The sequence below is a fragment of the Chlamydotis macqueenii genome, chromosome 4 (genome assembly GCF_036417535.1).
Source record: "Chlamydotis macqueenii isolate bChlMac1 chromosome 4, bChlMac1.mat, whole genome shotgun sequence".
NCBI lineage: Eukaryota > Metazoa > Chordata > Aves > Otidiformes > Otididae > Chlamydotis > Chlamydotis macqueenii.
Genome location: NC_141559.1, coordinates 4,118,911 through 4,132,504, shown reverse-complemented (window position 1 = coordinate 4,132,504; position 13,594 = coordinate 4,118,911). Strand labels below are relative to the sequence as shown.

At 55.5% G+C, this 13,594-nt stretch overlaps 3 protein-coding genes across 3 annotated transcripts; all 3 read right to left on the bottom strand.

Moving 5' to 3' along the window:
- Positions 1 to 4,192: 4,192 nt before the first annotated feature.
- On the bottom strand, positions 4,193 to 5,780 carry LOC147600774 (C-X-C motif chemokine 2-like). The gene is made up of 4 exons (XM_086747467.1): positions 5,717 to 5,780; positions 5,090 to 5,225; positions 4,669 to 4,752; positions 4,193 to 4,577 (listed from the first exon to the last, which is right to left on the bottom strand). Exons 1-4 carry the CDS (start codon positions 5,778 to 5,780, stop codon positions 4,403 to 4,405), a joined length of 459 nt encoding a protein of 152 aa, XP_086603593.1. The 3' UTR covers positions 4,193 to 4,402.
- A 427-nt stretch (positions 5,781 to 6,207) lies between these two features.
- LOC147600773 (alveolar macrophage chemotactic factor-like) lies at positions 6,208 to 7,191 on the bottom strand. The gene is made up of 4 exons (XM_086747409.1): positions 7,104 to 7,191; positions 6,736 to 6,865; positions 6,491 to 6,574; positions 6,208 to 6,400 (listed from the first exon to the last, which is right to left on the bottom strand). The coding sequence occupies exons 1-4, from the start codon at positions 7,165 to 7,167 to the stop codon at positions 6,376 to 6,378; spliced, it is 303 nt and encodes a 100-aa protein (XP_086603535.1). The 5' UTR covers positions 7,168 to 7,191; the 3' UTR covers positions 6,208 to 6,375.
- A 597-nt stretch (positions 7,192 to 7,788) lies between these two features.
- LOC104483193 (interleukin-8) lies at positions 7,789 to 9,824 on the bottom strand. Its single transcript, XM_010124899.2, has 4 exons — positions 9,708 to 9,824; positions 9,284 to 9,413; positions 8,736 to 8,819; positions 7,789 to 8,208 (listed from the first exon to the last, which is right to left on the bottom strand). Exons 1-4 carry the CDS (start codon positions 9,793 to 9,795, stop codon positions 8,196 to 8,198), a joined length of 315 nt encoding a protein of 104 aa, XP_010123201.1. The 5' UTR covers positions 9,796 to 9,824; the 3' UTR covers positions 7,789 to 8,195.
- Between the last annotated feature and the right edge of the window lie 3,770 nt (positions 9,825 to 13,594).

Below are 13,594 nucleotides of genomic sequence, written 5' to 3'. Positions count from 1 at the left end.
TCGCTGTGAGGAGCGTGAACGTTTGCGTACCGCACGCTGAAGTCAGGTATGGCACAGTGGGGCCCGAGACCAGCTCTCCTTCCCATTTGCCGCGTTCAGAGCTCTGACGTCCCTTTCTAGCCTTTGTTGAGGAAAGGTTTCATTTCATCGGTAACCTTTCTCTGACTGTCGGATGCCACTCCGACTTTAGTCTGCAGAAACGTTCATAAAAGGACTCCTTACTCCTAAGTCCTCGCTGTTCTGTGTTTTATAGACTAGAAAGCCAAAATCTTTGACTCTCAACCTTTTCAGGAGCACCTGCCACTGACCTAATGCAGCTTTCAAAACCGCACCGTGCTCTTCAGCGTTCAGGTAACGCTGCGGATGCCTGCGGGTCTCCCCCCTCGCTGGCTTTGCTGCAGAGACTCCTAAATCGGCGTTCGCTCGCTGGAACTCCCCACGCCCGCTTCACAAAGATGCTGAGCATCTGCGGCTCCCGGTTAGTCGCGAACATTGGACTTCTGGAGACTGGTTTCCTGCACCTGACTCGTCAGACATCAGGTCCAAATCACGAGTGAGAATTTGAGACCTCAAAGGTTCCTATCACTTTTTCCTCCGGGGTTGGTTTTGGTCAGGTGGCGAGGGGGAAGCCGAAAAGGCTTGGTGCAATTCAGTTTCTCGGTTAATGTAGAAGACAGGTTGGGGAAACACGTTAGGGATGCCTACAGCAGGAGCGCAGTAGTCACACCTTCGCGCTGGGGAGCAGGAGTCAGAAGGGGCTGCTGGTCCTTACCTCCCAAAGTCCAGACTTAAGCCCAGCAACAGCAGCAGTTACCTCATTCCCACAACGCATTTTCAGCTTCTAGCGCCAAAACCTTCCTTTGGCGTGAAACTTGGCATAGCGGGGTGCAGTGAAAGGTCCTTTAGTCCTATCCAAACCCAATCAATAGACTGCGTGAGAACTATCACAGGCACGTGATACGCACCCTCTTACTGCTTTAAAAGGGAGCTTGATCACAAATAGTGGTTGTCCTCTCCCCAGCGACCTCGGCTTTATACGTAATTACCATTCCTCTGTTCTTGCCTCCTGCGCAGAGCTTTTTCTTGTAATGGCAGTGGAGGTCTCAGGCCAGATTTAAGCCCAAGGAAGGACCCTCTCCCTGTCCTGTGGGGAGATGACTGAGGTAAGCGCATCCTTACCTGCCACGCTGGAACGCGAGGCAGCAGCAGGAGATGGTTCAGCTAAAACCAGGCTGTCAGCATCGGAGAGCAGCAGGTCCTGGTCCCACTTGGTCACTGCAGAGGTGCCGTGTTCTCCCGGGCAGCCTTCGCAGCCCAGACTGCCCGGTGGGAAGAGCAGCGTACACAGACTTGCTGAAGTTCACGTTGGATTCAGAAGGTTTCGGCACCAAACACGCGCACTGAAAAACTGCGCCTGCTTAATTTTGCGTCTCCCGAAAAGAGCCAAAGGGCTTGGCCGTGGAGGGGTTTTACCCAGCGGGGCAGAGGACCTGATTTGTGAAGGACCAGAAAAGAAACGAGCGCTAGCTGCAGAGAGGTTTGGGTTTTTCTGACAGACGCTATTATTAGCTGGGTCTTTCCATCTCATAGCAAGGAAAAGCATCTTGCAGTATGTAGATCATCAGTTTTTTAATAAGATTACGGAAATACAGTCACGTACTCTCCCTTTCTCACCCTTCTGTGTTCAAAGGTGACACAAACCCTGAGAGAACCCGGTGGAAACCCTTCATGTCTCGAGTCTCTACGCCAAGCATCAACCAAGAACACACTTAAAGATTAAAAATTATTTTAGAAGGAGATTGTAAGGCTCTAGATCCAGGCAGAGTCCTAAGTGATACGCTGTCTTCTCGTGTCACCTACTCTTTGCACCGACACCAACCCCGGGTTCGCTTTTCCTCCAGGAAACGAGAGCAGGGACAAAAACCGGAGCGAATGAGGCAGGTGCAGGCAGAAAAGGGACAAAATGAACACCTTCATCCTAAGAAAAATGATTTGACTATGTAAAAAGGTATTAAGAGGTGACAGAGCTTGCTGGTGTGGCTGTGCTCAAGGATGACAAACATCAGGAGCACAGTTTCTTGGGGTAGATCTGAAAATGAGTGTGAGGATAGAGAAACACTCCAGTACTTGGTACTTCAGAGCGTTTTAAACGGCGTTGACGGCAAAGCCCGCCAAGTGCTGCGACTCTCTCTCTTCTTTCCCTCCCCCCTTGCAACCGTACGGTGTGTTCAGCTTGCAGAACCTCTCACCGTGTGCGCGGTGGAGGTTCGAGCGATCCTGCTCCGCGGGCTTACCCTCTGTTCCACAGTTCCTACAATTCCGGCGTTTACCGAGTTTGCATTTGTCTGTATTTGTCTTTGTTCCAAAGCAAAAAAAAAAAAAACACCCAACCAAAAAAAACCCAACCTCGTGGTGGCTTTCTTCACAGGTGACATGTTACATGGCTTGGGCTTCGTTTTCCTTTTTTACCGGTCGCATCGTGTGTTCGCTGTCCAAGCAATTGAAGTGTTTCTGTGCCCTTCATTCATCACCTCACAGACGGGACCAGAGCGGCGGCGACGGGAGCCCGGCTCCCCCTCCCGCCCCGTAGCACAGCGGTTATTTTGGGAGGCCGGGGGGTTTTTTAGCTGGATTCTCTCTCGGGTGTTGTCTTTGCAACCGCAAGGTCCTGTCCCTCAAAAGACGGAAGCACAGGTGGGAAGGGGGGAAGCTGCAGTGTCACTCCCAGCCGTGCGCACACTGAAGTTTTAGGGGGTTTACATCTCGTTTTGTGGAAACGGTGGCTTTGCTTTAAATCGAGAGCGTGCTCAAGGCTCTGGGATGGGGAAACCGCTGCTTGTGGAGGCCAGAGCTGCTGCGGGCCCCCACGGCAGCTCCGCGGCACCCGGCGAGGGCCCTGGGATGCCGCCTTCCCCAGCAGCCCCAACGCCAGGACAGAGCAGATCTGCCATGCAAAAAAAGCTTTGGAAGTTTTGGCACCAGCCCGACACACAGTGCTAACAGGAGCGGCAAGCTTCAATTCAGACCCGAGAAAAAAAAAAAACTTCAGTAACTTGCTTATTTCACATTTCCTGAGAGAATAAGTACGAAGAAACCCTCTCTCCAGCTCTCTCCTTTGCATTTACAAAAGAATATTTTTTTTCTGTCCCTCTGAAAAAATCTCGTGTTTTGGAGAAAGTGACATGCCACACTGCAATCCCCCCCGCAGTTATACTTGGCAATGAAAAAAAAAAAAATCACTGAAAAACCAAATTCCCATCGAGCGAGGACCGAGGCAGGGGAAGAGCTGCTCCCCTGCAGAGCCCCGGCCTGGACAAAATAATAACGACCGCTGAGCTCCACAGCCGCTTGACCTTCGGGCAGCCCACCAAGGGGAGAGCTCCGCAAAACCCTCAGCTGTTACTTTTTTCTTCCCTTTTAAATTTTTTGAAATTTTTTGTTAATTTAAGCACACACACCAGCACAGTGAGGATGGGTACGGCTCACACGCGATGGATGGAGCTAAATATACCTGCTTGTTTCTTCCCACCTTCGCACTTCTGTTTCCTTTTGTGGGCAATAAAACAGCCGCGTTGCAGCCGCTCCTGGCCTCTGCCGTGATTCCCGAGAAGCCCAGGGCGGGAAGGAGGGGGACACGGGGACCGGCCGGGTGTTTGAGAGCTCGCCACCGCCCTGGGACACGCTTTGGGCAGCCAGGATGGTGGGGTGGGTGATGCAAAATTGGATTCCTTCCCTTTCGGGGAGAGTCCCAGACCTCAGACACCTCCTACCAACGCGACCAAACCAGATTTTTAAGTGGTGATAATTTTGCGGAGGGTTGCGATTTGCACCCACGTCGCCTCAGTCCGCGTGGCCAAGAATCATCCCTGTGCCCTGCCAGGGTCCCCACGGGATGTGCGCGTCCGTCCCAGGAAAATGGGGGTCCTCAGAGAGCGCCTCAGCCTGGGGTGCTGAGGACATTTCCCAGTATCTCCTGTTCTTGCACAGCTGGGAGCCAGCACGGTGGGGCTGCAGAGCTCAGACCCCATCCAGCTCCTGCCAGCATCCCATTGCACGACCCACTCCTCCCAGGAGCCGACAGAAAACAGCACGGAAACTTGGGGCAGAGCAAAGATGGCGCGTAATCCCCTCGCCCCCAAAATCCCCATTTTCACACACGTCCATGCAGAAAGAGCTGCTGCAGCCACGGGAGGAAGCATATTCATCCTTTTATTGATGGCACCCAGGGCAGGCTGCCATCGCACGCGGGAACAACGCAGGGCAATGCTGGGCATCCAAGGGGAAAGCCTTTTTTTGGGGGAGAGCGGGGCAAGGCTCCTACCCCCTGCCAAAACGCCGGGAGCAGCGCAAGCGCCGGCGTTGCGCCGTGAAACCCGACGTAGCTCAACGCGGAGGGATCGCATCACTCCCGTCCCCGCAGAGGAGTAGATAACCACGGCCGGTCACTTATGTACCCGGACACAGGGAGAGACGGAGCAGGGGGTCTGCGAGGGCGCCGGCACCACTGCTCCGCTCCCCCAGCCCACCGCGCTGCTGCCCGCCGCGGCCGTGCCGCTGCTTCTTTTTTGGTGGCGCTCCTGCAGGTTTGGAGGGGAGAAAATAAATGGAAAGAAAAGCAGTTGGGAAGTGGGGATAGTCCGTTGTTTTTGGCGGCTGGGCGCTGCGTACCTCTGCATCAGCTTGTAGATGAGCAGCTGGATCCAGGGAGCCTCGGGGTCCACGCACACCTTCTTGTTTTTCTTCAGGGTGAGGCTGCAGGGCGATGAGACCCTCTCAGCCCCACGCGCACCCCTTCCCCAAAATCTCTCTAACCATGCTGCTGTCTGCGGAGAAAACCCCTCTCCCTCCCCGGCACCGTTACCAGCTGGGAGACAGATGGGATTTTTTGAGCCTTGACCTCGGCTCCGTGAGCCACGCCGGGGGTAACCCCCATTAAAATGGGCAGCAGCGTCCCATACAAGAACCTGCGCCTTGCACAAGTCGCCACAAGATTTGGGATTTTTGGAGAAGGTGCAAGCGCCCCTGTATTTTTTGCACCGGTACGCGAGCAAGCGATTTGCAGGAATGGGTTTGCAGGCTGTGCACTTACATGATCTCCTTCCTCCTGCAGTGAATACCCGGCGGCGTCACGTCGATGGCGAGGATCAGCCCCAAGTTGATGACCTGGGCGGTCGATTTGATGCACTTGCACCTCATGTTGGTCAGCAGGCTCTCCAGCGACAGACCTGCGCCCGACAGCAGCCCACACCCAGGTCTCACGGGGACACCCCCCTCCCGCTGCCAGCCCCGTGCCACCGTCCCGTCCCCTCGCCAGTGCCGCAGGGTTGGGTTTGTGTTAAGGGGGTTTGCAGCAGTGCTGAAGCAAGGCTAATCCCTCCCGGCGCAGCCTCAAAGCTTTCTTTCCATGCATATGGAGGAGGTTTATCTCCAGGGTTTAAAAATTTAACCAATATTTTACAAAATAAACTCATCACCCACCCACCAAGCACTTGAGTTTCATGGAGGCCTTGAAGAGAAGCAGCTTAAACCCGGTAGACAAACCCCACCCTGGTCCCAGGTCCCATCCAGCTTAGCCACCGGGTTTAGGAGATAAACTCAAGCTCAAAGATAGGCAAGAGACAGATCTGAAGGCTTAGAGGGGCCCGTGCTCAGCCCCCGATGCCCCTGCCCGTGGGTTTTGTGGGACGAGACAGCCGGGCACCCTGAGCTCACTCACCGCTCCCCGGCCCCACGTTGCTGAGGAGCAGGGCCAGGGCCAGCGCCGCCAGCAGCAGCCGCATCCTCGCCGCCCGCCCCGAGCTGCCCTGGGGTCTGCTGTTATAGCCGGCCCCGCCGGGGATTTCGCAGGCTGGAAAAAGCCGCGGGGGTGGAACGGAGCTGCCCCGCACTTCGACTTCCCTGCCGTCGCTTCCTCCCATCGCACGTGGCCCAGGCTGCCTCCCCGCCGAAAAAGGCGGAAACCACCGCGGCCATCTCCTAAAACCTCCTTCTCGCCTTGCGTTTCTTGGGGGAGAAACACCCGTGACCCCTACTCTGCTCCCCGCCCCTGGGACTTGCTCCCCCAGCGCCCCCAAGGCCCCAGCACGCCGCAGGAAGGGATGCAAGTGACGGTGACCGAGGGACCGGCCGCCAGACCTTTATTGGACCAAAGGGGCCACCCAGCACATGGCTGTGGGGTGGGAGGGCGGGGAAGCAGAGAATGGATTTTCAAGGGCTTAAACGCATAAAGCACAAAGGAAAAAGGGGTTCAAGGCACTACGCAGCAGCACGCTCCCCTCAGCACCGGGGCAAGGCCACAGCCTTCCTCCTTGGAGGAGGGGAAGGGGTCCAGTTTTGGGTCTGGCCCATCTGGCCGTCCCGCCGGAGGCAGCTTCCTCAGCGGGAAGCCTCTTTCTTCCTCCTGCCAGAAGCGGAAGGTGGGAGAAGCATGTGAAAGTCGGTCCCCAGGGGATGCCCCCGGTCCATGCGCTCGGGGTGGAGGGGCACTTACAGGTTAGGGAGGTCCTGCAGGAGCTTCTTCACCCAAGGGGCGTTTGGATCCACGCAGACCCTCTCCAGGCTTTTTAGCTTAATCCTAGAAAACACACGGGGTTTCAGCACTGTCGCCCTCCCCCTCCTGCATCGGGGGTGCTTGAGCAGCCAAACTCCCCCTGCTCATCCCATAAGGAAAAAGTTTAAATGGTGTGGGGAGGACAAGGGGGGAGCAGGGGGCTCACAGCCCCCAGAGGCACTTACACCACCTCGAGGCGCCGGCAGCTGCTCCCCACCGGCCGGACCTCCACGCTGCTGTATTTCCGCGGGGAGATGAAGGTCCTGGTGGTCTTGGCGCAGCGGCAGCTCAGGTTGCCATTGGCTTCCAGGAGAGCTGGAAGGGCAAACAGCCGCGCCTCACGCACCGCCCGAAAACCCACCACTGGCCCCAAACCCTTTCTGGGCAACACATCTCCTCCCGCCCACCATCCCGCCAGCATCACCGCACCCGCTTGCAAACGAGCCTCGGCTGTATTTCAGCCCCGGAAACGGCAACAGGATGCCGCCTCCGAAAACCTCCCGCTGCTCCCGGCATCCTCCATCCCCACGCGTCGGAGCACGGGGAGCCTCACCCGCATCCCCGGGGCGGTGGGTCACCAGCAGCGCCCCCAGCAGCAGGGCCACCCGCGCAGCCATGCCGACCGCATCCCCGGCCCCGGCAGCATCCCGCTATTTGAGCCGGAAAATAGGAGAAGTGAGGCGGCAGGGTGGGAGGCCCTGGGGTCGGGGTGGTTTTCGCCCGTCTCCGTTCCCTTGCTGACGGCGCTCGCTGAGTTTGCAACGCTGCCGATAAAAAGCGGCTCGGGGCTTGGCGGGGGCCCGGGCTTCCTGAAAGCGGCTCCGTTTTCCCCTTCCTGCAAAGCGCGCCTTGGCGAGTTATCGGTTGTTTCCCCCAACGCTCATTCTAACCCACGCGGCCGCACAAGCCGGGAGGTGTTTTGGGGTGCTTTTCTGCTCTGCACGAGCAGATATTACTCATTTCTCCCACAATCGCATTTCCCCCCCTGCAAGGCACATCCCAGGCTGAGCTTTGGTGGCGGGTGCTGCCCTCGTTCCCCACCTATAACTGAAATACCACACGCGACGTATTTTCAAAGACACATTTTAATGCCTGCAGCGCATCTGGGAAAGAGCGTCAAGAGCGCTGGATGCAAACGATGGTAAAGTCAGCTCCAGGAAGGCTACGACGGGGGGGTTTAATCAAAGCTCTGCCAAGTTTCTTCGAAGTTAGGAGACCCAGGGAAAATACAACAGAAGAAAAAAACCCAAAAACTGGATTTTATTTTGAGTTGAGCTCTCAGGGCAGGACACGCCACGCTGTGTAGTAAAAAATCCAGACACGCACGCTTCGCGCGGAAAGAGTCGCAAAGTCGTTCCTACAGAAACGGGAGCAGCCCCAGCCTCACAGTCTACGGGCAAAGTCAGTAATAAAGGAAAGGTTCGTATTCACACTGATCCAGGGACCGAGTGCAGGGGGAAGCCCCCCCGAACCTGCCGCGGGGCTGGGGTCAGCAGCGAGCCGTCCTTCCCGGCACAGCCAGACACCAGGCTTTCGGGAAAGGGGGGAAGCAAGGGTGAAGTGAAGAGCGGCCAGGTTCACAGGCCTGCGCGTCACCTGCCAGCCCATCTCCGGGCTCTGAGCGTCAACTTCCTTAGCAGGAAACTTACTTTTTCTTCCTGCGAAAAGCAGAAGGAGGAGAAACGCGTGAACACGGAGGAAAGCAGGTCCTGGCGGGAGGAAGCTCCTGCCCGCGCTGAAGGAAGTTGCCGCCGTTTCCCCGGAGCAGGCATCACTCACGGGGACATCTTGCGGCCACCCCTGTGCCACAAACCCGGGCACGATGGGGGAGGGCGGCTTTCCCAGCTGAGCATCAACACGCTATGGCACTCACAATGAGCAAAACCTGCTCCTGCCGTTTCCACCTCCCCAAAAAATACATTTTTTTTTTTTTCCCAAATGGTTTTGTTTGGCACCAGCCAGGGAAATCACAATGCACAGTTGGCCGCATCGGCGTGCTGAACTACCAAAGGCTGCTCCACGCAGCGAGGTCTCGCCCCTCATCGCCTTGGGAGCGGGTGCCTCAGCCCCCCGGCAGCCCCTCCGAAAGCCCTGGGTCCTGCGGGTGCTCCCCGGGACCACAGATGGGACGGGTGCTGCCCAGGGCCACCTCCGCCAAAGGGTTTTTCCATCCAGAGCCACTTACGTGCTAGCGATACGCTTCAGCAGTTTCTTTACCCAAGGGGCGTCAGGATTCACACACACCTTCCCTGAGGTTTTCAATTTAATTCTGAAAGGCAAGGGGAGTTTAGGAGCATCACCCTCCCCCCTCCAAAGGCAGGCGTTCGAGCAGCCAGAGCTGACCCGCAAGACTCAGCTTCCGTTTACAGCACCAGCACGTCACCAAAAGCTGCCAGCGACAGAGGGAAGCCACAGGGTGGTCAGGAAAAAGCAAGACACCCCGCACCAGCACGCTCCCCGCTAAGCACCGGCACGAGGAAATGGAGCTTTCCCTGGCTGGAAAGTCTCCGTTGGGTCCTGGGGACCTCTGGCGCGTTGCCTCGAGCGCGTTTCCCTCACCAGAGGTGACCTGATACTTCTCAGCCCGGAAGCACGAGCGAGCATCACCGGCCTTTTTGCAAAGCTTTAGTTTTTAGCAAGGCAGCGGGGAAGCAGGGTGGCTGCAGACGAAAAGGTGCGGTGCTGGCCCTGGAGCCAGAGGAGAAGGCAGCTTTCTGCCCCCGCAGCACTTACATGATCTCGGTGCGTCTGCAGGTGCTCCCCACCGGCCTTATCTCGATGCTCTCGTATCGCTTTGGACTGATGTAATCTGAAGTCGTCTTGACGCACCTACAGTTCAGGTTTCCGTTCACCTCCAGGATGGCTGGAAAAGAGAGAAGGTGGCGTCTTACAGGGACAACACTTCAGGGACCACGAAATCAAAAGATTTTTTTGTGCCTCTGCCTCAGTACCCTGCTCACACACAGCTCCTGAAAGCTGAACCAGCTCCTAGCAAAGGATGATGGTCACGCTCCTTATCTGGCTACCAGAAAAACCCTGGGCTAAGCAGCCAGATCCCAGTCCCCCCCGGTCCCGGTGACGCCCGCCCGTCGCGAGGACCCCGGCGGGCTGGGAGCTGGCAGCCGTGGGTATCCCTGCAAAGACACCGGGAGCTCACCTGCGTGGGCTAAGCGGGACATCACCAGCAGCAGCAGCAGCCACGGGAGCACGGGGACTCCCGTCCCCATCCCAGCCGGCACACGCATCCTCGCGGCAGGCTCAGCCCCGGAGACGGACTGAAGAACCGGGCGGAGAAACAGCCCTATTTATTTGGGAGGGTCACGCTCCGGCACAAGCGGCGAGATTCAAACTGCAGCAGTGGCATCTGACCAGCGGACCGTGAAAGGAGGTGACGTAACTTCTCAGCTGCTCCCCGCAGCCGGGTCAGAAACCGAATTTACAATATTATCAATTGAAACCAGCCACTGGGACAAGGTGCAAATTTGGATTCCCCACGGAATCTTCCCCACACCCTGCTTCTGATTTGCCGGGTCTGTACCAACATCACCCTTTTTCACATTTACCCCTCCACTACGAAAAGAGCTCAGAACAAAAATCAGAGCGTAAACCCCGGGTAAGCAAGGGGTTTTTTTACGTGCTCAGATATTTACATATTTCTTTATTAAGGCTACAATTCCCCCACGCTATTTCTGCTGTCTCTTACATCAGCAAAAACGCCTAGCACTGTACGGTGGAAAAATAATAAAGATCTCTGCTAGAGGTTTCCACTCAGACCCTTCAAATCCAGCACTTCTCTGTACCAAGTACCTCCTACCTGGTCCCATTTAGTATCCCATCACAGCACTTCGGACCTGAAATAGTCTGGGCTTAGTTAGAGGTGTCCTGCCTGCTGGGTGTTTCAGGAAAAGCAGCTTTTATCACGTTATCAACTCAGAAATACAGCGTGCTACGCAGTTGGTGAGCCCGTTCTCCATCACTCATGGCAGGTACCATCAAATGGCAGCGGGCAAGCAGTTGACACCAAAGTAGACGCGTATCTGGCAGAGAGAGACTGGAGGGCGGTCAGACCATGGACATCCTCACAATGCTGTAGAGCCACGTGTGTGCACAGCTTTATTCTGGGAACATGGGGTCCTGCAGGCCTTACACGCAAGGGAACACGCCTGCCCATATGAGGACCGTCGGCTGGCGCCTTCTGCTCTGCACATTTCACAGCGTCCTCTGGGTTTCTCTCCAAACGAGCCATTGAAGGACCAAAGCCATACATTTTGGCAGGCGAGTGGCCAAGACCTTCGCAACTACTGCAAAGCAATGGCCACAGCAGCACCCCGCGCGCTTGGGTTTTTATAAGATGTTGGGTTGCCCTGAATAAGGCAAAGTCACCTGTCAGGAAGTAGAAGGGGAAGGGAACACATGGCCATGATGGCAAGGCAAGGAGGAAGGAAGAGGGCAGAAGAAAAATGAAGTGGTTGTGTGATAATGCTGTAATTTGGAGCTTTCGAGTCACCTCAGCATTTTATGAAGTGACAAAATGGTAAACTAAAAAAAAAAAAGTCTTTCACTCAAACTGGCTACGCATCTTTCTCTCAAAAAACTTTAAAAAGTCTTGTGAAGACCTTGTTCAAGAGATCAAGGTCAAAAATGGACAAGCGAGGAGTTTAACCCCCTGTACACCAGGGTCACAGAGAGGCCAAGGGCAATTCCCATGCGCTATTCCCAAAGTCCTACGGAGGGAACAAGTCTTGCTGCTACGACAAGGGAAAAGGAGATGGCTTTAAAACTGGGTTTTGTTCAATGCTTTCAAAGTTTGCAATTTCCTTGCAGGGAGTTATTAGAAGGAGCCCAACCTAGGACTGGTTTAAGTGGTTTTGCTGAGTCGTGGCAGGGGTGTCTTCAAAGAGAACATTTGCAAAATGGCGGGGAAGGCAACGACTTACCGGCAGAGGATCACCTACTCAAAGTGCTACAGAGCCACCAAAGAAGCGTCAAAATCTTTCTGAAGTTCAGGATTTCAAAATGATCCTTCTTTTATGGCTGGGGAAAACCAAGAGAAGTGAAAGCAGCTTTCCCCAGAGCTGCACACCGGAAACAACGGAGTCGGGGCACGCGGCCGGCACTCCAAGCGCGGCTCTTCAATGACCAAGGGAAATGAACACCAGTGCTGGCGGGGCTTGAGGAAACTGGAATGGGAAGAAGCTACCCCCCTCGCAAGCACTGAGGAAGTTGTCCCCTTTGCAGAGGTGGCCTTGGCAGTAGCTCCCCTCCAAACAGAAGTCAGCGTTGCCAGGACAAAACAACACCCTCACCCTGGGGCTGCGGGGAAGCAACAGCCATCACGGCATCCTTTGGGCAGGCAGTGCTGCCCAGCAGCGTCCCGGGCCCGGCCTGTGGGTGCTTCTGGAAGGACAGCCCGAAACGTGGGCTCAGCTCTGTGCCTTCAGGCAGTGGGGTGGCATGGCAGCCGTTGCCTACAGGGCTACAAAGACAAACAGAGCAGAAGCAGCGGTTCCCTTGCAGACGCGCCCTCTTGATTCACGTACCTGCGCGGGCCCAGCGCCGGCTCCATCTCTGAAGCGATGCGGTTGGGTTTCCCCCAGGACGCCGGGGCAGTTTGGTGAATCCCCGCCGCGTCGCCTCAGAAGACGGGCATTTGCCTAGCTGCTCCTCAAGCCGCCACAAGTTTCTGCTTCGGGTAGGAAAGGCGAAATAAGGCATGGATGCGGCAAGAAAGGAGAACTTGACAGAAACACTGTGATCCCAGGGTTTCCGAATCATCTTGACAGCAGCCGCGGTGGTTTTGATGTGTGACTAATGTGTATATTGATCAACACTGCGGTGCTTGCTCAGGAAGGAAAAGCCTGCAGCCGCTGTGGGCGCCTAATATTTGTGCATGCTGAGCGGTAATTATCAAAAGGGAGAAGGAGGGTGAGGATCTAGCCTGCAACTATATTTAAGCTAACCGCTTCCTGGATGCCAGTAATTCAGAAGAGCAGCCCTTGGGTATTGATCGGTGGACTTATCCAGGCCAGCAGCAACTGAAACATTAGAAATATTCTAACAGCTTCTGTATTTTCCGCAGCAGCTCCACCTTTGCAGGCTAGAGTTCGATTTGAGTCATCTTTAATTTCTGTGATTTTTATTAGATTTCTTAAATCTAGATCCTCCAGACATCCTTGCCATGGTACCTAAATCAAAGGCCTACAAAAAAGCGGTGCAAATATCTCCCAAAGGCCACGACCCCGGCAGCAAAACCGCTAAAAAAAAAAAGTAACTAGTGGCATCAAGCCGTAGAAAGCCTCAGGCTGGTCCAGCAAGGTCGAAGATCGCTTTTAAGACACCAAAAAATAGGTGATGGGAAATGACAGAGGAGGTAGGTGAGCCACGTGCGGAAAGAAAAAGAGCTCATGCGTTCTGGCAGCGGGGAACGGGAGGTTTTACACGCCTGAGCCTCCTCTGAAAGGTGAGGGTGGAAAACCTGTCACAGCAGCTCCAAAGACATGAGCCAGGGACAGAGGGAGAACTTCGTCTGTAACTGCAAGGCAGCTTCAGAGATGAGTAGAAAATGACCTGAGCTAAGTGGAGCAGGAAGAAAAAATAAAAACAAAAAACCCAAAAAACCTTCTCCATGATAGATGAGGATGGGCAGAAACCCAATCCTGATGTAAACGCCGTGGAGATGCCAGGTCTCCAGCCCTTCAGCGAACACCCGCGTGCTCCACAAGCAAGCGCTTAAGGATTTGCACGAGGCCGCGTCGGAGACACCTGCAGCCAGCAAAGCTCTCGGCCACAGCCAAACCACTAGGCTTGTTTTGAGAGAAAGCCAACTTTCACCACACCCCTCCTTTCTCTCACCCAGTGCTCCTTGTGGGAGAGATCAAAACATTACCCCCCCCAAAAACCCCAACTGCAGTCAATTGTCACCACTGCGGTTTGTGGTCCGTCATCTGCTTCAAAGATAAAGGTGGCTCTTGCCGAAACCTGAGCGAGCGCGGCACCCGCACCTGCTTCAGCGCTGAGCAGTTCAGCGCCGCGTGAAAAGCCAGG